The sequence below is a fragment of the Magnolia sinica genome, chromosome 19 (assembly GCF_029962835.1).
Source record: "Magnolia sinica isolate HGM2019 chromosome 19, MsV1, whole genome shotgun sequence".
Classification (NCBI taxonomy): Eukaryota; Viridiplantae; Streptophyta; class Magnoliopsida; order Magnoliales; family Magnoliaceae; genus Magnolia; species Magnolia sinica.
This window is the reverse complement of record NC_080591.1, coordinates 25,075,307-25,098,037: the sequence shown is the minus strand read 5'-3', so window position 1 is coordinate 25,098,037 and position 22,731 is coordinate 25,075,307. Positions and strand designations below refer to the sequence as shown.

At 41.2% G+C, this 22,731-nt stretch overlaps 1 protein-coding gene across 2 annotated transcripts in view; it reads left to right on the top strand.

Annotated features, from left to right (window-relative positions):
• Positions 1-22,731, top strand: part of LOC131234310 (probable sodium/metabolite cotransporter BASS4, chloroplastic) — a 70,398-nt gene that overhangs the window by 14,794 nt on the left and 32,873 nt on the right. For both annotated transcript variants that reach the window (XM_058231094.1, XM_058231095.1), the window contains exons 3-8: positions 15,301-15,408; positions 15,500-15,567; positions 19,858-19,936; positions 20,307-20,365; positions 20,453-20,521; positions 21,516-21,629. In XM_058231094.1, the coding sequence (XP_058087077.1) occupies positions 15,301-15,408; positions 15,500-15,567; positions 19,858-19,936; positions 20,307-20,365; positions 20,453-20,521; positions 21,516-21,629 (497 nt within the window). The remainder of the gene's footprint in view (positions 1-15,300; positions 15,409-15,499; positions 15,568-19,857; positions 19,937-20,306; positions 20,366-20,452; positions 20,522-21,515; positions 21,630-22,731) is intronic.

The window sequence follows — 22,731 nt, the reverse complement described above, 5'->3', positions numbered from 1 at the left end:
ATACAATAAACTGAACCATATAAAACATGAATTTCAAAGGATCAGTGGAAGGTAGAGCTTACACTTTAGCATATGCTTAATCCTAATTCAAATGGGCTGATTTGGTCTCTTTAGGGTTAAGGATATGAGAATCTAGGGTTAGGGTTTAAGTATGTAAGGTTAGGGATTTGAAATGAATTAGCATTTTGGAAGGATTTGGGAATTTAAGATCTTATAGGGAATTGGGGATTGAGGCTTGGGAAAAACTGGTTTATAGGTGAATGAGAACTAGGGTTTTAGGCTAGGGTTTAAGGGATAGGAAGAAGAATCGAAGAGAGGAAAGAAAGGAAGTTAGGTGGCTGGCTGTACGGTTGTACCGCCCTACCCGTATAGCCATACGGATTGACTTGTACGGACATGCAGTCCGTACGTGCAGGGCTTGATAGAGATGAGATGGGTTGGGTTTTAGTGGAGGGAGGGATGAGAGAAGATGGGCTTGGGTTTTGGTGGAGAGAAGAGTAGAGTGACAGGTTTGGAGAAGAAAAGTAGAGGAAAAGAGGGATTTGAGAAGAAGATGAGAAAGATAAGAGAGAAATACCTTTTTAAAGAGAGATAAGAGGAAATATTAGGCTTTTTACCTTGGCACCACACCATTAATCTCCATTCACCAAAGAATCCATTAACAGGAAGAAAAAGCTTCAAGGGAAGCAAAGAAATTTCATTCGAGGGAAGCAAAGAGACGGGCAGTCCTTTGGATGTTTTTTGAATGAAATTTCTTTACTTCCCCTGAAGCTCTCTCTTCTCGTGAATAGAATCTCTGGTGAATGGATTGAAGATTGATGGTATGATGCCAAGGTGTGAAGCCTAATCTTTCCTCTCTCATCTCTCTTTAAGAAGGTAATTCTCTCTTGTTTTTCTCATCTTCTTCTCAAATCACTCTTTTCTTCTACTTTTCTTCTCCAAACCTAAATCCCTCTACTTTTCTCTGTACCAAAACCCAAACCCATCTTCTCTTATCCCTCCCTCCACGAAAGCCCATCTTATCTCTATCAAGTCCCACACATATGGGACTGTTTGTCTGTACAAGTAAGTCTGTATGATTGTACGGATAGGGCTATACAACCATATGACCAACCACCTAACTTCTTTTCTTCCCTCTCTTCGATTCTTCTTCCTATCCCTTAAACCCTAGTTCCTATTCACCTATAAATGTTAGTTTTTATTATTTATTTATTTATTTATAAATTTCCCAAGCCCTAATCCCCAGTTCCCTATGAAACCCTAATTTCCTATTTCCTATAAGATCCTAAATTCCCAAATCCTTTCAAAACCCTAATTCTTTTGAAATCTCTAACCTTACATTATTCAAACCCTAACCCTATAATCTCATATCCTTACCCTAGAGAGGCTAAATTAGCCCATTTGAATTAGGTCCAAGCCTATGCTAAAGTGGAAGTTCTACCTTCCATTGATCCTTTGAAATTCATGTTTTATATGATTTAATTTATTGTAAGATTGTGATTTAGCTTGAAATCTAAAATTTATTGTTTATTTGATTTCTTAGATTTGTGGGAGGTTAGTATATTTTATGCTTTGAATTGCTCTTTAATTCGTTTATAATTTCTTTGCATCATATTTAGTCCAGACCATTTATCTTGTATCAATAAATTTCCTCATTCAATTACTATTTAAGAAAGCATTCTTAATATCAAACTAGTGCAATAGTCAATTTAGATTAACATCAAGAGAATAATAACACAAACTTGGTTCATCTTAGCAAAAGGAGCAAATGTCTCGTAGTAATTCTCACCATATGTCTGTGTAAAGCCTTTAGCACCCAAGCAAGCTTTATATTTGGCTATACTATGTCAGGATGGTATTTAAGGGCATATACCTAACGACAAACAACCCACTGGAGTCTTTCAAATAATTTTCCATGTATGATTCTTCTTAAGAGCAGCCATCTCCTCAGTGGCTTGATGCCCTAGAGGAGAAGTAAGAGCCTCCTAATAATTTTTTTAGTATAGTAGAAGAAGAACACTCAAGTGTAGAAACAACGGACCCATGTTTAGAAGAGACAAGGAATAATAGGCAACAAAATTTTGAATATGATGTGCAATACATTGTCTTTTAGCTTTTTTGATAGCAATATACAGATCCAGGGATGGATCTAATATGTTTCAGAATAAATGGGTAAACAAGTGAGAATAAGATCAATACTTGAGTTCAAAGGAAAGCCTGCTTTGTGGTGGACTGTGGGAAGATAGATGTCTGAACATTCATTCTTTCATACACCTTCAAATATGGTTTTGTTGATTAAGAATCAGAAACCATGTTTTCGATACCATTATCAAATGGAGCACATGCACCTTCAAACGGACATTTGTTTAATAAACAATTTTTTTTTTTTTTTTTTGTGTGATATTATTGAAGTATTTCTGATACATTGACGATACAAGCAACATCTGGAATTTACACAGTTGAAAATATTGGCAATACAAGCGACACCTGGAATTTACATAGTAAAAAATATTGGCGATACATTGGCAATCTTGATATTGCCAAAACTTAGTGATACATCGCCAATACCTGGAATTTCTGATACTATCAGTATTATCAGTATCACTACGATTGTTATCGGTATTGCCGAGCTGGAGATGCAAATAATATTGGGGATATTTCCAAATAATGCCCACATGCCACAATGTAGAGGATGAGGAGCTTACCCCTCATTAGGGTTGCTAGGATTGGAGTCTGTCCAAGCATCTTCTTGATGGCGTTAAAGGCATTTTGGCATGCATCATCCCACTTGAATGGGACACCTTTCTTCATCAGGTATGAGACAGGCTGACAACGGCAGCCAAGGTTTGAAATGAATCAGTATGTAAGCAAGTTTTCGTTGGAGGTTCTTGAGCTCTTTAAGATTTTAAGGCGATGACATTTGTTGGATTGCTTTCAACTTCATCAGGTTGATTTCGATTATGTGATGATGGACAATAAAGTTAAGGAATTTCCCTGAAGAAACACCAAATGCTTACTTGAGCATGTTCATTTGCAACTGCTTCTTATGGAGTCTATTTAAGATGAGGGGGAGATATTGCCAATGTTCCTTTTGTCCATCAGAGTGTATCACTAGGTCATCCACGTAGCACTTGGTGTGTTTGTGAATCATATCGTAGAAAATGACCTGCATGGTGCGTTGATTAGTAGTGTTGGCGTTCTTCTAGCCAAGAGGATGATCTTATAGTAGAAGATATTGATTAGAGTTTGGAACCTCTTCGTTCCTTGGGGCCACTGGATTCGATCGTAATCTCGAATAGCCATCCATGAATGACATTCTGAAATAGCTGAAGGTGCTATCAATGAGTAGCTTCGTTTGGTTGCAGAAAGTCGACATTCAGTTGGGCCTCCTTTAGGTTGTGGAAATCCACGTAGACATTGATTTGCCTACTCTTCTTTTTCATGAGGAAGATATTGGAGATCCATTGAGGGCACTTGATCTCTCGATTCTCGAGTGAATCTGGCTGAGAGAAGCTTATTCTTTCTTAATTTGATTTGCGAGGCCAACTTTGGGTGAAAGTTCCTTTGCGCTTGCATGATAGGCTTCTTCTCCTTGAGATGTTGAGCCTATGCATGGCCACCGTTAGATCCTTGCCCAACATCTCTAAGTATGTCTGGGCGAGGACGTCCCTGATTTCCTTTAGGAGGTCAATATACTTGTTGACCTTGTTTGGGGGTATGTTGGTGTTCATAACAAATGTCTATGTTTAATAAGGTTCGATATTAGTTTGATTATTAACTCCATTGCAAACGATATGCACCAAAATATGCCTTGTCGAGACACTTCCATTTATCTGGGAAACAAAATACATTCTATGCTGTCATCCGACATAGGTCCATAAGTTACATTCTCTAGGGAAAAAAAATCCCTTAATAGGTAAAAACCAGAGAGAACAAATCTGTTACAGGGTAGAGAGTATTGTAATGCAAATGATGTATGAAGTCCTAATCTATGGTCCTTTGTCATTAGAGTGTCCAGATCATCTATTAGGCAGAGAATTCTGATGCTTCAAGGACTCAAGTAGCCTTAATGTTCATGTCTTGTATAGCTTCAGGAACTTCAGAAGTTCTGGCAGCATGTCTACCTTGCCCTGAGGCATTCAAAAGACCTTTGACAGAAATATCATTGGGCTCAGGGCTACTCTGTTGGAGAAACCAAGAGTCAGCCTAGATTGCCTTAATAGCTGGCGCGGGACCACCTAGGGAGTTCAGATAATAAGTCTAGCTTGGGGCCACCACCAAAGCTCTGAATAGTTAGCACTAAGCCACTACTCAGGTCTCTCAGATAGTCTGTGTTGGGCCAGACTACTGGTACTCTGACAATTGCCATGGAGCCACTGTTGGGGTTCCGAAAGTTAATGCGAAGCAACATTTCATAAATATGAATCCTTAGACTCTCACTCTCACCTTGCCTTGAGTGTTGGTACGAGGAGAAGGAAGAGATGGGCTTTGTAAAGAATCCAAGGAGCTCTTTAGCAATCTCAGGAACAATAAATGGTATAAGTCGTGGAAATAAAAGCCCAAAGCGTATTTATAGTGAGGGGGGACTTATATGCCATGCATGGAATTTCTTAATGCCAGAGTATCATCCATCACGCTTCTAGAGAGCACCAAAGTCTCTCTCTCTTTTAGGGTTAAATTTGAGTTGTTTGTTCCTTAAAAAAAAAAAAAAAAAAAAGAAAAGAAAAAAGAACCTGAGCTGCCGCAACAACAACAACTACATGCCACTGCCACCACAGAATTGGAAGTAGGAGAAGGAAGAAGGAAGAAGGAAAAAGGGGATAATAAGAAGAGTACAACCCAGGTTTTATGACATCTATGAGTCACCAAGTCAAGAGGAAGACTCGGGGAAACTCTTCTAGGTCATATCCGATTTTCAAACCAAACAAGTTTGCATATATTTTGACTCAGTAGGTAGTATAGAAATTATGTCAACTCGGGCAAGTCCCAAGTCAACTCGCTGAGTCAGCCAACCTTGGTCCGACATAGAATGCCGTTTCCAGCATTGGAAGCTTCACACATCTTACTGTTAAGAGCTGTCTAATCTTGTATTGAGAACTCCATAGATGTGGGTTGGACATTGTCTCTGAATTCTAACGTCATCAGCTAAGCAGGCTGGTAGTCAAATAGATAATGCTCTTCCTTCCATACTTGGCCTCGCTTGAGACAGCCCGATTGATGAAATTCTATTTCTACCTTTTTGGGATTTCTGGTGTAAGTGTAACAGCAGTGGAATATAATAGATCCAGTACATCGAGACCCCGTACCAAAGAAAGTGCGAGATGGACCCTGTTCAAGAGCAAAACCCAGCAGGCGAGGCATAGGAAGGCTATTGGACAATCTCTTAAACTAAATGCAATCATTTGGTTTCTCTTGTTGTTGTGTGCAAAAATGTACCCAACTTCAAAGTTCTAGGCAGTACTAGTGATTTTGACATAGAAGATCAAAAGATGGTCCTTTTTCAGAATTTAGGGGATTATTGGCAGTATCATGTAGCAGGAGGCATCTAAATGCAAGGGCATTGAATAATTACAAGTTTCCATCAATTTATCGGTTAAAAGAAGGCAATGCATTGTTCCCTTCATTGACTGTTAGGGTATCTTGGTGTGAAGATTTTAATGTTCAACTATTTTTGCATCTTGAATATGTTCAGTTGTCTTGTGGAGGATATCGGTGCATGAAAATAGTTCAACCAATGTGGGGGGAAAACATAGTCACGCCCCGATTTCGCCACTCGAGTATATACTTGACCCTAATGCTGCATTGTAAGCGAGACTAAGTATTCTAAGTTACAAGATCATCATTCTAAGGATTTAATCATCACATATAACCATTTCACATAAAGATATCATAAATTTTTTTTTTTTTTAAAGCACCTGAAACTTCATTAAAAGAAGAGAGGAGAAAACAACAAAGGCGAAAGAAACAAAGGGAACAACAACAAAACAAAGGAAAGAAGGGCAACACTGCTGAGATAGCAGACAGCCCCTAATAGCCTAGAAAACTAAAATAAAAAAATCTTAAATCCTTAACATTAGAAGGCCATTCAATCACCAACTTTTTAGCCCTAGATCTGACCACTGAAATAGACGAGGAGACATCATTAAAACAGCGATCGTTCCTTTCCTCCCAAACGGCCCACCAGATTGCAATAATGGCCATGCGCCAAATGATAGACTTGACCTTCCCTAATTTGAGCCCATTCCAAGAAGAGAGCAAACTAGCGGCCGATCCAGGATCACACCAGAACATGGAAAAAATCTGACAGAAGTCGGCCCGAATCTTAGACATAAACAAGCAGTGAATCAACAGATGGTTGACCGATTTAGCTTCTCGCATACAGCACAGACACATGTTCACTATCTGCATGCTTCGCTTGATCAGATTATCAACTGTAAGAATTCTGTTGCGATCTGCTAGCCAAGTGACGCAGATAAACTTGGGAGGGATCGGGTACTTCCAAATGAACGGAGACGCCCCTTGCACGTGATGAAGCAGTGGGCGCGATGCAACATAGAGAGACTTAACGGAAAAAAGGCCCAATTTCTCTAACAACAAAACAAGCCTATCAGGATGATGACTGTGGGGAGCAGATCTAAGGATGCACTCCATGAGGGCTTTAAACTCCATGGCTTCGCTGTCGTCGAGGTTTCTGGAGGTTCTGATGTCCCAGACAATTTGGGTAGACGAGTAGTAGCAGTTGATGATGGGAATATCTTTCTTGGGGGATAGCCGGTAGATTTGCGGAAATTGAAACTTAAGGGGCCTCTCCCCAATCCACGGGTGTTCCCAGAATCGAATTAAAGCACCATTGCCCAACTCGAAACAAGTATTCTGAATGACTAGATCTTTCACTTTAAGGATCCCTTTCCAAATATGGGATGCCTTATAGTACCACGAATCTTTAGGCCACCAATCCCCATAAGAAGAGCCATACTTTCCTTTGATGATCAACGCCCACAGAGCCTCCTTTTCAGTAGCTAGTCTCCAGACCCATTTCCCTAACAATGTAGAGTTCATTGATTTTAGGTTCTTCACATTAGCCCCACCTTCCTTGAATATTTTACAAACTTCGTTCTAGTCTAGTAAGTGAAACTTCTTTTGGTTTTCTGTACCGAACCACAGAAAATCTCTTCTGATTTTATCGATACCCTTAAGCACCTACCCGGGACACCTGAATAGCGACATGAAATAGAGGGGGAGGCTAGACAGTAGCTTTAATGAGCGTTAGGCGACCGCCCATGGATAAGTACCGGCATTTCCAAGAGGCGAGGAACTTGGAAATAATCTTGTTCCACATGTAATTAGGCGGCCGACCCACAGAGAGAGGAAGACCCACAAAGGAGGTTGGGAAAGAGCCTACCTGACAGCCAAGAGAATCAGCGTAGGCCTGTAGCGAAGGAGAGGGAACATTGATACCTAGCAACTTAGATTTGGACATGTTAATCCTCAAACCAGAGATCGCTTCGAAGTAGCACAGGGCAGTAAGGAGGTTGTCGATGCAATCCGCTGAGGCTTCCGAGAAGATGAGAGTGTCGTCCGCAAACTGGATGTGAGTAAGGGGATTGGGGAGACCGGGCATTGCAATTCCACGCAGGAGACCATGCTCCTGCCCACTGGATAGCATAACTGACAGCGCCTCAGCAACAAAGGAAAGGAGAAAGGGGATCGCCCTGTCGCAAGCCTCTCGAACTTTTAAAGAATCCTTTGGGGGATCCGTTGAGAATTATTGAGAAGTGAGTGGAACCGATGCAGGCGGCAATCCACTTTCTCCACTTGGCTACGAAGCCCATCCAGAGAAGCATGTAGTGCAGGAAATCCCAGTCGACATGATCATAGGCTTGGCCACATCCAGCTTACAAAAAATGCCTTTAGATTTAGCCCTGTGACAGGAATGGAGGACTTCATTCGCGATCAGCGCTCTATTCGTAATCTGTCTACCCTTTATAAAAGCATTCTGATTGCTCGAGATCAGATTGTCGATGACTTTCGAGAGCCGAGAAGAAAGAATTTTGGCTAGAATTTTGTAGAGGCTCCCAATCAGACTGATAAGTCTGAACTCGGAGAAAGAACTGGCTCCAACCACCTTGGGAATGAGGGAGATAAACAACGCTCCGAGCCCCTTCGATAATTTTCCTCGGTTATGAAATTCCTGAACGAAAAGGAGGAGGTCATGGCGAACCGACTCTTAGAAGATCTGAAAGAAGCTAATCGGGAAGCCGTCTGAGCCTGGCGACTTGTCCCCTCCCAAAGCATCAACAACAGCTTTGATCTCCTCCTCAGTGAACTGGGCTTCCAGCATCTCAACATCGGCAGAGTTCAGGGTAGGGAAGGGAGCGTTGTCCAAGCGTGGTCTCACCCAATTCTTAGTCGATAGAAGATCTTTGAAATGGGCAATGGCAAGATCTTCGATCTCCCTTTTATCGTCAATTCTGCTCCCTTTATCGAAGATGCTGAGGATGGCCTTCGAGTGAGCGTGCATGTTAGCCATGTTATGGAAGAACTTCGTATTCTTATCGCCCTCAACAATCCACTCACTCTGGACTTAATTCTCCATGAAGCTTCTTCTTCCAGGGCTCTGTTCGAAAGAATCTGTATTATGGCGATTCGCCTGGAGAGAGAATCAGGCGACAAAGGACTGACTTCCGCCGCTGAATCAATGATCTAGAGTTCCTTCTGCAGAGCTTCAACTTCAACTTCCCATTTCATAACCTCCTGTTGTCGCCACTCCTTAATTTTGGATTTAAGGAGTCTGAGTTTACACATAATTTTGTGACCAGCAAAGCCCTCAACCTGGAAACCGGACCACCACACTTTAATCTTCTGCTGCAAACTATCGGACTGGAGCCACGAGGAGTTAAACCTGAAAGGTTTCGGGCCCCCAGTTATCATCCTCCACCGAGAGGAAGATCGGACAATGATCGGATGTAGTTCTTGGCAAAGCAGCTCGCTGGACAGACGGGAAGGCCTCGACCCATTCGGGGGAAACGAGAAATCTATCCAACAAGGATTGAATAGGAGACGCGCGGCCATTGGTCCAGGTGAACCTAGCTCCCTAAAGCGGCAGGTCAATGAGTTGTTGAAGCTGGATCCACTCCGAGAACTGCAACATAGCGGGAGACGGTCTTCTACTTTTGGAGAGGTCTTCTGCATGGCAAGTGGCGTTGAAATCTCCAACCACACAAGAAGGCCCTGAAAAGGAAAGTCTAGCCTGGGTTAACTCCTCCCAGAACAGAGGTCTGGTAGAGTCGGTGTTGGGCCCGTAAACAACTGAAAGAAGACACTGGAAAGGAGAAGACTTATCTTGAAGTTTCACTGTCACTGAATAAGTCCCTCTAGACGAGGCTAGGAGATCCTAGTTGGATGATTTCCAAGCAACCAGGATCCCTCTCGATGATCCCACCGCATCCAAGGAAATCCACTTTGCATCATTCGCACCCCACAACGTGGCTAGCAGGCTGTCCTTAAAGCTAGAGACCTTGGTCTCCTGGAAGCACACTACATTAAGATTTTTCCTAGATATTGTTGCTTTGATCAGACTCCTTTTGTGCTTGGAGCCAACCCCCCTAACATTCCAAGAGACTATCTTCATTGGACGACCATACTTCCCTAGTTGCCCTGCCTCCTGGAGGAGACTTTAGAAGCTGAAATGAACCCAGGGCTAGCTTCAAGACGTTGGAGCTCACGACTGCTGGATAATTTGGGTAGGTGTTTGACTGGCAATCTGCACCTTTCGATCGGCCTGCCTCTATTTTCTATGCATTGGAATAAAGCTACATAATCTTCCAGCCGATCCCCAAAGGACAAAACTAGAGACCTCCCAACCTTCCCAATGGCCTCTTTAATCCATCGTTTGTTTTGCAACTTGGATATTAGATCCGCTCTTTCCCTTCCGAAGGGCGAGGACTCGAGCTGAGGATTGGCTATCATCTGGAGAGGTTCCGCCATTAGAACTTCGCCTGAGATGTTTTCATCGAATAACGTAATTGGACCCAATTCCATGGCGTCGGCTGAGGGGGAGCAAGAGAGGGAAGGGGAGATAGGAGATGACGGATGAGACTGATACTCAGATAGACTGCAGTTGGATGTATCTCTCCCTCCTGAATCGTCTTCAGGGTCCGAGAAAGGATTAAGATGAGACGAGAGGAGAGGAGATAGGGTAAGGTTTGGAGTTTTCCAAATAGGAGCGGGGGATTCGGGGTGATAGATAGGGTCAGAAAAGGTAGGGTGAGAGATGTTGGGAGTGAGGGCGGGAAAAGATGAGGAAATGGATATGGGCCGTGCATCAGTTTGAGTAGGGAGATTAACGGTCAAGGATATTTGTGAGGGGGTTGGGTCTAGACCCGAACTGGGATTGCACATGTGACGAGAGGGGGTAGGGGAATTTAGGTGCTCTGCCATATGTCCCACCTGTGTTGCCAGATGTCCAGCGGAGGACGACATGCGTCTTACATTGTGTGAGGGAGACGCCCGACTTCTAGCGGAGGACGACACGTGTCCAACGTAACATGAGGGAGAGAGAGACGTATGCTGAAAATTAAAAGGCTCTGACGGGATACTGCTGATAGCCGCACGGACCGGAGGACTCGCCGACTTATCCCCTGGATAAACGGGTCTCTTACTGTACTTCGACCCCGAGGTCCGAGCCCGCTTGCCACGCGTCTCCAGCGGGTGAGTTGAGATTAGCGCGCGTGGTGCTCGAGACGATGCGTCTACTGAAGAAGACGGCCGCGATGGTTCCAGCGCTCCACGTGTCTCCGAGTGATCAAAACTGCAGGCTTGATGACGACTTTCAACTGCACCACTGACATGTTCTCGCAGAGGAGGTCCGCGGGAGTATGGGGCTTGTGCTCGCTCATCAATGGAGGACGGGTGGGTCTTCGACGGCATTGGCGGAGGGCATTCTCTAGTTCGCCAAAGGTTGCCCCACCTAGGAAACTGGTCGTCCTGCGATTCCTTGATCACCGGGAACTTGAGAGACTGATCCTCAACAATGACCTTCACCGAGGAGGGCGGTAGGACTCCTTTCTTCCTTCGAACTCTGATTCTGATGACTCCAATCTCCTCCCCCAACTTCGTCTTCGGGTCCAATTCGAGATAGGAGCCGAGGTAAGCCGCCACTGAAATGAAGAAATCGTTGAACCAAAGCTCCAATGGGAGTCCCCAAATCTAGAACCAAACGTTCTCCATACCAAAGATGGAGAAGTCTTCCCACTTCATGACTCTAGCCACCGGTCCTCCTAAATGAAGGTGACCAGCCATCAACAACATCTCCGGGTTGACACCCGGGTAAACCTTTACCCATAGCTCGTTGAAACCCAGAGGTTTGATTTGGTAATTGCTCGGCCGGAAGCCCGTTGTTTCTGCTATCCAGTCTCTCACCTGAGAAATAGAGGCCCCTTCCTTACACAGAATGACAATGGAATCCTTGAGATTTTCGCTGGCCCTGAGGAAATTCACCATATTAACAGCAATGGGCACGTCAAGTTTGGAAAAGGGGGAGTCGGGTAGAACTGGCTGAGGACTCAAGCTGGGAGGAATGGGGGGCAGGTTGGACAACATGGTAAAGGCAGGTTAGGGTTCTGATGGAGGAGGGCCTCCTTAAACGTAGGGACCTCCGACGAGTGAGGTAAAGTTGGGGAAGATGAGGGTGGGGTTGTGGGGGGAGGGGGGAGGTTGGGAGGTTTCGGCTGATAAGCCTTGATGGCAGCTGGTCGGGGCTTCTGGATGTGGGCATAAGCAGGGCCGAACCTCGCCCTTTGAACCATCAACGGACATCCAGCGAACTTGACACCATGCAGCATTTCGACAGCTCTAGCTAACTCCTCGGATGACATTCGAACCAGTGCAAATCCTCTATACGCTCCGGATCCCCGATCGCGTGGCATAACGACGTCCATTACTGCTTCGGCGCGCCTAAAATTTGTTCAGTATTGATCGAGAGCCACCCCTTCGGGATCCTTTGACAAACAAGGTAGGATGGGGAACTCGATTCCTAGCAGAAGGAGGTTCCGTAGATACTTTCCGACGAGAAACCACCTACTAACCTTTATCACCCTGGGTTGCAGAATCCGCCTCAACCCGTGCAGAGTCTCCTGTTGGAGCAGTCGTCAGTGGAGGAGTCCCCTCAATGACGTGGAAGATGACCGCTTCTCGTCGTCATCCACTTCATGTCGTCATCCGCTTCTCATCCTCTTCTCATCCGAGCATTGTCATCCGCTTCTCATCCTCTTCTCATTCGAGCATTGTCATCCGCCTCTCATAATTATTATAACATAATCTCACAAAAGTACATTGTTCATTTGGCTACTTCAATTATTATAATTATTCGAAGTCTCAAACAAAAACCTCAAATAAGGAGATATAGACCATGCATTGTAGCTCTAATTTGAACTTGTAATTTATCAACATAATAATAAAATGAGCTAACAACCCAATGAGTAAGCCTTTACTCTATTTCCCAAAATATCAAGCGATAAACCACGATAAAGACTTTAATTTTCTGTTTCTTGGCTTGTACAGTCGGCTTCTGCTACCTCAGCAGTTGCCCTCTGCTTTGCTTTTTCTTTTCGTTTTAATATATTCTCTCGTTGCTTTTTTTTTTTAAAAAAAAAAAAAAAAAACCACGATAAAGAATTTTAAAGGAATTTATGAAAATGCATTAGCTTAGTAAAACCAATGCATAGATGCATGATGGAATATATAGGGTTCGCCACAATAATCGGTATGATTGATTTTCATTGAACGCCAGGGCCACTTTACTACATCTGGCCTTAACTTTCCTTACACCTCACCCTGCCTGTGTAGCCGGTTTGTTGCACTTACCAATATGCTCATTCAATTGGCCTCGATCAATGAAGGGACCATTTATACGTTAGTTAGTTAGACTACTTCTCCACCCAACCTGCGTAGCTGGTCTGTTGCGCTTTCCAATATGCTCACCCAATCGGCCTCGATCAATGGATGTCCAAATGGTACCAATTTAGGGTTTAGTGACTTTCAACTCAGGGGTCTAAGTTGCCCCACATTTTACGCTTTAGGTACTTTTAACCCAGGGGACTTGATCTCTCCACTTATCTTCTGGTGTTTTAATATTCGGGTTCTTGGTTCTATGAACATGAAAATAAAATTTCCCATTTAAAGCTTTATTTCATGACAAGTCTCGATTCTCCAAATTAAACCAAAACCAAGCTATCACAATAAATAAATAAATAAATAAAAATGCTTCTATGGAGGTCATGAATGGGCATGATTTTTTCAAAACAATAAGTATGAAGAAGTAAAGAGTTGCTACTTGATAATTCTAAATTTGATATGTTTGGGAATCCCATGCTACAACAAAACCTAATCCATGAGCAGCCTTGAACTCAGCTAGTACCAAACTGTGCATAACCAAATTGTGGTTGCTATTGTACAAGGTCACATACTAACCATTACATATAAGGGGTCCAATCTTAGAATTTATTGTTGGCCCTCAATACAACCCTTAAATGGACAGTTTTAAAGGCGAATTGATGGTCCATTATTAGTGCGATTTATGGACTACTTGATGGTCCATTCTCGGACTGCTTTAGGGGCCAACCAATAAATTCAAATTTTTGGACAGTCTGAGGGTCCAGGATTTGGACAATGATATATAACAAATCTGTCTGTTTTATATTCAAAACTGGCTACTTATTTTGAATGATCAAAATGTTCTGAATCTGTCTACCCTTGAAGTAAAAATTAGCACACATAAGTTTTACATAATTTAGGCTGTCAAACTGACCCGAATTTGTCCATAATCGATGGCACAAATTTCCACCGATTTTTATAGGATTTAGGATACCCAAATCTGCCCAGACTTGTATACGTTTGAAAGCCTACTACAACTCACAATTTTTTTACTACAAAAATTGGACATCAAATTTGTTTAAATCTGTTCACATTTTGGGCCATCTTTACTCGTACCTTTTGGATAGCTTTCCATCTGATGGAAAAATAGGGACGGGTTTTGAAAGTCTTTTCATCTCTCAAATTTGGGCGTCCTTAGATGTCTGTTATTGATCACATTTGGGCATCCCCACTCACCAAATGGACGGCCTACATTTGAGCAAATTGTTGTGCCCAATGGGTGTGTCCAAACTGGTCAGTTTGGTTGTCCAAATTTGGATCCAAACGGGGCAACGTGCAACCCTCCTATTGTTTCATTTTAGGGCAGATTTAGCGCCTAATTCAGAGGTCCAATTTTGATGGGTTAAAGTGTTCAAAAAGCTGTCCAAATGGAAATTTCCTCGAGTTTCCTCGAGTCAAGACACACATGTGGTGCATACATGTAGTGTGCGCACACGTGGTGTTCGCACGTGTGGCATGTACACATGTGAGGTGTGTGCATTCGGAGCATGCATGGCGTGTAGTGTGTGTGTAAAAAATGTGAATAGTGTAAGTGTGTTGTGCAAATAATGTGTGCATACAGATGTGTGGTGATCCATGCATTTCTTGTGGCAAGGAGTGTGTGGTCATAATTATAAGATAAATGGTTGATCATAATCAAAATTACTTGTCTATGTACATGTGTGGCTGAAATTTATAGTTATCGTTCGGATTGTGAGTTAAACGGGTAATTACGTAATCTAGTAGATGAATGTTTGATTTTAACAGAAAAAAGAATATATAGGTGAATAGGTGGATGCGTAGATCGGTAAGTGAATGGTTAGATATTCAATGCATTGATGAATAACTAAATGACAGGTTTTGATGACTAGATGTATACATGTACAATGCAACTGGTCAATCTGATCGATGTAAAAATGCACGTTTTCCAAATTTAACGGATGGATAGATGCAAAGATGAACGGTTCGGATTGTTTTGAAAAAAATTTTCTAGCCCTAAAATTTACTAGGGTTATTACAGTTGTACTACATAAAAGTTAGGTATGATAAGTTTGCGTTACAATATACTTATTTTGCACTTTATTGGATAAAAAATCACGTTACATTTCACATTCGACAAGTCAGTGTCCTCCCTTGATTTATGCAATTTCAAATCTGGATTATTATATAAGAATCTAGATCTCTCATGTTAATCTTTGCTTTTGACATGTTATTCTGTCTTCATCCAAAGTGCTGCTAAATATATATATATATATATATATATATATATATATATATATATTGGGATTTTATGCACTTAATTTATAAAAATTTGTTTACATATGTATGATAAGTCATTTTTAAAGTTTTCATCAGAAGTGTGGCTTCATTGCAAAATATTTTGCGTAGCTCTTGTCACAGCAATTATTTTAGGACTTGCAAATCCAAGTCTTGGTTGTCTTGCCCACAGCTATGGATTGTCAAAGTTCAGCACATTCGGCATTTTTCTCATCTCAGGTACAGTTTGGAAGTATTACCTACTTCGTTTCACCTGGTTCTTTGATTAAGCCATACTTTTTATAATGTTGCATTCTTTTACATGATGTAGGGCTCACATTGCGGGGTGGGGAAATTGGTGCAGCTGTAGAAGCATGGCCTGCTGGAATGTTTGGGCTAGTATGACCTCGACTTTCTTATGTGCCTTCTCTATGTAGTATGTTTTCTTCCACAAGTTTCTTGTCTCTTTCAAATCAAATTTTTTTTTTTCTAGTAGCCAGCTCTACTAGCGTTTAGAAATATCTACTTAAAGATGATTACTTCAAGGAGAATATCGTTGTTATCATTATTTATTTGGTGTTGTGGGTTTTTTTTTTTTTTTGAGAGATAACGCAAATTCATTGAAAGCAAAAAGGAGAGACAAAAGAAGGGGAAGGAGCTGATCCGCTGAGGTAGCAGAACAGCAACCCCAAAAAGAAAAGAAAGAACAAACAAAAAAAGGAAAAGGAAAATATAGGCTGGCCCTTAAAGGCCCAAAAAAAGAAGATTACAACCCCTCAAGTAATCAACATAAGAAACCCATTTGGAGATTGAGTTCTTGGCTCTGATTGCGACGATATCAGGTGAGTTAGAGATATCGCTGAAGCATCTACCGTTCCTTTCTTCCCAGACAGATCACCAAATTGTCAGGAGGGCAATCCTCAAATGCAGTTGTTACAAAATGCAAACCTCTTTCTCATTCATTCTTCCATTTTTTTTTTTTCTCTCAAGGAATAAAATCTTGCCTTTTCTTTTTGTCTGCCACAACAAAAAAATTAAATAATACCATGAACAGTGTTTAGGCAAATTAGCAACCTTTTTTTTTAAATTACATTGTGATAGTGTCGAGATGTGAGATTCAGTGTGGAATCCCTCTTGCATCTCCTTTCCTTTTTTTTTGTGGCCAACAGTGTTAAATCTCATGGAAGCTGGTATCGTATCCAGTGGGGTGTGGGTTTCCTTTCCTTTGTTCCCTGGCTGGGTTGTGGGTTTCCAATGTCTCTGGTCTTGTATTCTCGCCCTTTGGGATTAATAAAATTACTTATCTCCCCGAAAAAAAAAAAAAAAACAGAAAAAAAGAAAAAGAAGAAAAAGAAAATCATGCTTCACTTTATACAATGACATTGATCCCATATTTACATTTTCTTTTTGATCGATTTGCAATTGACTTTTTGCAACGCTATAATCTATAAATACTATCTTCACCTCAAAGAACAGGAAACTTTCTTTTTTCTTTGTTCATTGAATTTCACTTGTTTTTTAGATCAAGATTCCTTTATGTTTTTTATTGGTACAAAATAGGAAGAAAGGCAGTTCCTAAATACTGTAAAGATTTTAGGTACATTAACCTTAATCTTTAGCTGTTAACTCTTCTATTATGTAAAAGTTTACATGAGGTGGTGGCTTGACTTTGCTGAACCTAATTTAGCATGATTGAAGAATTGAACTTAAATTGAAAGAAGTCAAATACGTAGCACTTCTGGATGATCGAACCCTCTTACCATTGCCACAAAATTGATACTTAGCCCAAAATTTGGACTTGAGATAAATCGCAACAGCTTTTTAGTATTTCCACAAGAACAATATAGAAGAATCATTTTTCTGAAAGTGTGTGTGTGGGTGTGGCCTTTTGTGTATATATAGCCTGAATTACAATTCAAGAATATTCTAGAATGAAGCCCTAAATCCCATTTGCCTAGATATTTGGCCAAATTTAACTGGTAATAAAGGAAAGAAGTAAATACGGGAAACTTTAAACAAAGAGTCTAAAGCCTCCTTAACTGTTCTATATACAACCATACAGCCCTAGGGAGTTGTACAATTGTACAAATATCCCATGACCTCCCTTATGTACTTGTATGAGAAAAGGCCCAGAGATTATGTAGGGTTGGGATACTGGAATTATCCATCATTCATGGGCTGCCGGGGTCTCCTCTTGATCTGTTAGTCTGTTTGGTGCACCTTTCCTCAGCAGCTGACCCTTTCCTTCTAATCAGGTCTAGTTGCTGTAGGTAGGTGTGCTTCAAGTTACTGCCTTACTCCAGCTGCCTGCACTTCATTTGATGGTGTCTACATCTGCAACTCCTCAACAGGCCCATGGCATTCTGTACCATCAACACCCTATACATGTTCTGTGGGACCGTCTAGTCTGGCCTGCATCATCCTCCTATCCTATCCAAAAAAACAGGCTGGATCACTCTACAGTTGACCAAGACGACATTCAATGTGGGACATTCATTATTGTTTTTATAACAGGCCATTTCTTAAATATTTGTACCACCTGCTAAATGGACCAGCTGGGATTTGGGGCCAAGGAATATTTGTCTTGGGAAAAAAGAAAAAAAGAGAAAAAAACAAAAAGAAAAAGAAAAGAAAAGAAAGAACAATAACCTTGGGATTCACCCAATGAATGTCCTGCATCCCATATGCATGTGGCATCCATGCTTCAAAACATTGGCTGATTTGATGAACATGCATTGCCATTACGTCACTGAATCAGTCAAACTCCACTCAAATTTTTACTACCTTGGTGCCTTGTTGGAACCTGTGATGCCATGCGCCTTGGTGCTTGAATATATGGTGTCTGGAATCAAAATTCCTCTCATGGAAGCTGGTATTGCATCCAGTGTGATTGGTGCCACATACTGTATTGTGTTATTTTAGACGTCAATATTGATTATCTAGATGTATCCTAATATCCCATTCCTGATATGTTGCATCTAATTTAAATGTTGTGTATTAGTGATGTCGTCTGCTTTTAATCTGGATCAAACAAGCAGTGCTTGTTGCCGTTGGATTTAGGATTAAACATTACAATGGTCATCTAGAAATGTTCCTAATGTGGCTAAGATATCTCTCTCTCTCTCTCTCTCTCTCTCTCTCTCTCTCTCTCTCTCTCTCTCTCTCTCAATACTTCTTAGTTATTGTTCATCCATAGAAATCTCAATATATAATGCGCGTACCGTTTAGCCAATTTAACCCCGCAATTAGTCACACTCATTGTTTAGAGTATCCTCGATATTATGATAATATCCCCGATATTATCCATAGCTCAAGCTCTGCGACATAAATAACATTGGTAGCGATACCGATAACACTATAGTATGAAAAATTCTAGGTATCAGCGATATTTCACTAGCATCTCTGATGGATCGATATCGCCAATATTTTCAACCGTGTAAATTCTAGGTGTTGCTTGTATCACCAATTTATTGATATCGCCAATATTTTCAACTATGTAAATTCTAGGTGTCACTTGTATTGCCAGTGTATCAGCAATATTTCGATAATATCGCAAATTATGTAACAATTTCGCCAAAAATATGTTTGTTAAAAATATTTCCATTCAATTTTTTTAATGGGCACATGTTGTATGATGAAATGCATGTTTGTATGTGTGCATATGTACAGATGGATGGATTGATGGATGTATTTATATTTTGGGATGATGGATGGTGGGATGGATGGATAGTTAGATGGGTGGATAGATGTCTAGATAGGTATGTTTTTTGAGTTCATTTACTTTTACATGACTTAGTTATTGTATGGTACTCGCATTTGTATTATATAAACTCATTTTGGTTACTATTTAACTGATTTCTTACAACAACACATGCTTTTACGCCCCCATTAAATGGAAACTTATTATGTATGCATTTTTTAAAATTTTGTTTATTCCTAAATATGCAAATACGTGTATTTTAGCATCTCCTGAAGTTTCACTATAAAATTCCACAGTTTTCCGCATGTTTCCCCTCATTTCCGGGTATCGGATATATTATCAGCGATATCGATATTGTTTCCATATCCCCAGTTAACGAAACTTGTAGCGATACCAATACTTTGAACACTAGTCACAGGGAGGGGCATAAACTTTTGACTTTAAAAGGGAAATGGGATGTGTTTGGCCCTTAGCCAAGGGCATTTTTGTCATTTCGATTCTTTCATGTAAGTAGCCTGCTCCCATGTCTCCTTGCGTGTAGCCTGCACTGGTGATGTAGCATTAGAGAGCCTGTGCAACAAAGGCTCTATGGGGCTTATGTGATTACCGTGCGACCATCCACTCCATACATTTGTTGAGCTGGCTCATGTTAGGACATCAACCCACAAGTGGGGCGGATCTAAAACTCAAGCGTGCCACAGTACTGGCAAAAATGTGGGGATGAGTTGTACACCGTTGAAAGCATTCTAGTGCCATTCTCTCCTTTCCTCTCTACGTGTAGCATGCACTTGCTTGTAGCTGCACCATTTCTTCCCCCCGTCTCTTTCTTCTCTCTCCCTTACTCTCTCCATGGCGTGTTCCACGTGCCATATCTCCTAGTATTTTTTAATGTTTCAAATATTTGCCACTAATGCCAGCAATTATTTTGTGTTCATATATTTCTTGGCAACAAGTTGCTGCCATGCCGTTAACTTTCCTTGTCTTTTCAGGGCTCAATTTTGTTCTTTAGTCCCTTCCTTTCGACGCTGATTTTGAAACTTCAGTTGGTGCCTCAAGAATTTGTCACGGGTACTGATGGAAAATAACTCATTAGCACTTCAGTGTTTGTTGATCAGTTGGGAGATTAAGGGACTGTTTGGACATACCTAAGAATCTCGGTGGAACCATGTACCAACTACCCAGAATGAGAACAGGGGCCAATCCATACCATAATGTTCTCGACTTCAAGTGGATTTCGCGGACAGTAACACAACTTGCTATTGGCATTATGTGGATGTGCCAAAGGGCACCTTTTTCTCAAAATATGAATGGGGCTGGTCTCATTCCATTCTGTTCTCATTCTGGAAGTACATTGAAATTGGTCCGAGCCCATTTTGACGTTAGTTGTAGACAATTTTTAAGTTTTCAAGTTTCTGACTTTCATGATTATATGTGACAGGACTAGCAGTTTTTTGCTGCATGCCAACAACCTTATCAAGTGGAGTGGCATTGACACAGGTAAATTATTGTTTCAGTCCCTAATTGTGTTTTATCATATATTGGAGTCTGTCTAACAGAGCAAACACACTGAATGCATTGATGCAGCTTGTTGGGGGGAACTCTGCCCTGGCTCTTGCAATGACTGTGGTATCTAATCTGTTGGGTATTTTGATTGTAAGTTAAGCTTTCCTAGATGACAGTGTATTTTGTATACTTTGGATCTTCAACTTGGAGCTGTTGCATGTTCTTGAGTAGTTGAATTCCATACCACCAATTGGAGGCTCTGGCAATAGCTTCTGAATTATTTTGATTTAAACATTCATTTCTTATATAATTTATTATTGGTCTATGTCAAGAGATAACCCACATATTGGGCCATTCTAAAACTCAGGTGCCACACCATGTGATTTAGAGATTTTAGTTATGATTTTGCATTATTCCCTGTGGTATGGACTACCTGAGTTTTGGATCAGGCTGATTTTGGGTGCACTGATGTTGGGTTTGGATGCCGCCCCAAACACACACACACACACACACACACACAGATTGCACAGTTGGCCCCACACATTTGAGTGAACAGTACAAACAATTCTCAGCATTAAGGTAAATTTCCTCAGCAGAATCATGACTGCTTTCCATGAGAGACTGACAGAATGCTCATTCACTTTGATACATTAGAGAGGAATTATTTGGTGCTAATGCATCAGGATGTGTGGCCCATGTTTCAGTTTCCTGATGGGTGCATCCCATACAGGTGATGCCCATGTTTCATTGCTCTTGGTTGTTGATCTGATATCTCACACAGCGGATGGGGAACATTCCAGAATTCTTCCAGGTTAAGAGATCCTCACAAGAAGATGTTTAAGAAGAAATTCAGCAACCCATGTGGTGAAAGACCAAAGATTGGATGGATAGTTGGGTAGTTCCAGTCCAGAAGACTTTTGAGAATGTCCCATCCATTGTGGGGCCTGTCAGATCAACATTCTAGGTGACGAACATGGACCCAGGTCTACAGGGGGTGCATCAGACATTATTCATGTCTGGAGGCACTGGGACTTGATAATTCCACTAAGATTATTTGTTAATTACTCATTTTAAATATACTGATTTTGGCACCTAATAAATTTTAGCCGAAAAGGGTGTATTAATAAGTTGTGTGATATTTTAGGTGCCTTTCTCTCTCTCAAAGTTTATAGCTGGAGGAGTTGGGGTGTCCATTCCGACAAAGCAATTGTTTGGAAGCCTCGTCACAACACTTTTGGTTCCTTTAATTGTGGGCAAGGTATTCTTACTGGCATTGCTTTTTCCAAGACAATATTGATGCCTTTGAATGGCGAAAGTCTGATAGTGTTGTGTTCTCCTCCGTTAGATGGAACTGCTTTTTTTTTTTTTTCATTTTCTGTTTATGAATGGTTCTCATGATGGAAAGTTACTCAGTTTATATCTTGATGGTTGCTACTGGGTGCCGGTATGTAACATATTAGTAGACGTCACTATATTAATAGGAACTTTGAGATAAATTAGAATACCTGTTCTTTTTTTGGTCTATAGGATTTTATATATATAGATATATATATATACATATACATATATTTAGAAGACAGAAAGCTACAATGAAATAAAGAGACAAACAAGAAGGCTATATTACAATAGAGGGAGAGGTCTCCACAAGTTTTGTTTGAGAAACTCGTTCATTGGCTAAAACTTTGGCCTCCGAGTTATCTTCCAGGGACACGTGATGGAAAGTAAATTTTGTCCTATCAAATAAATCTGCATTCCTTCAATATAATTCACAATCAAAAAGGTGTCAAGGAGGAACCTCTTTCTTATGCGCCCACTGAGTTACATAAACAAGTTGCCTTCCACAGCAAGCTGACTCATGCAATGAGCAACAAACTTTTATCCCATAAAGAAGGGCCATCACCTCCACCCCATTAGAGTCCATCTTCCCAATTGGACCTAAAATAACCCCAACTGTCCTTCCAGCACAGTGTTTTATGTGGTGAAATAGATAGTCCTTTCTCCAGGAAATCCACTGTGGAGGCTGTAAAGAAACATTTAAATAGTTTTACTCTTCATAGATGGAGTATCCAGAATTCCAACTAGGAACAATTATAGAGGAGAAACAATGTTTACCAGACACTTCTACTTTCTGGATTTTGGTTCTTCCGGCACTTGGGGGCACTTGGATACTCTTGGACATGACACAACAAACCAACGTTAATTGTATCTGATGGTGTCTTAGTGATGTCATCGAGGAGTTCCATTTTTTGGACCCTTTGAGTTTGCTGAACCAATGTTAATTGGACACATGGCATGGGTGCTGAGTGTCAAAGTGTCCTAAAGAACCGGCATGGAAAACTTTAAAATCCTAGGCATAGGGG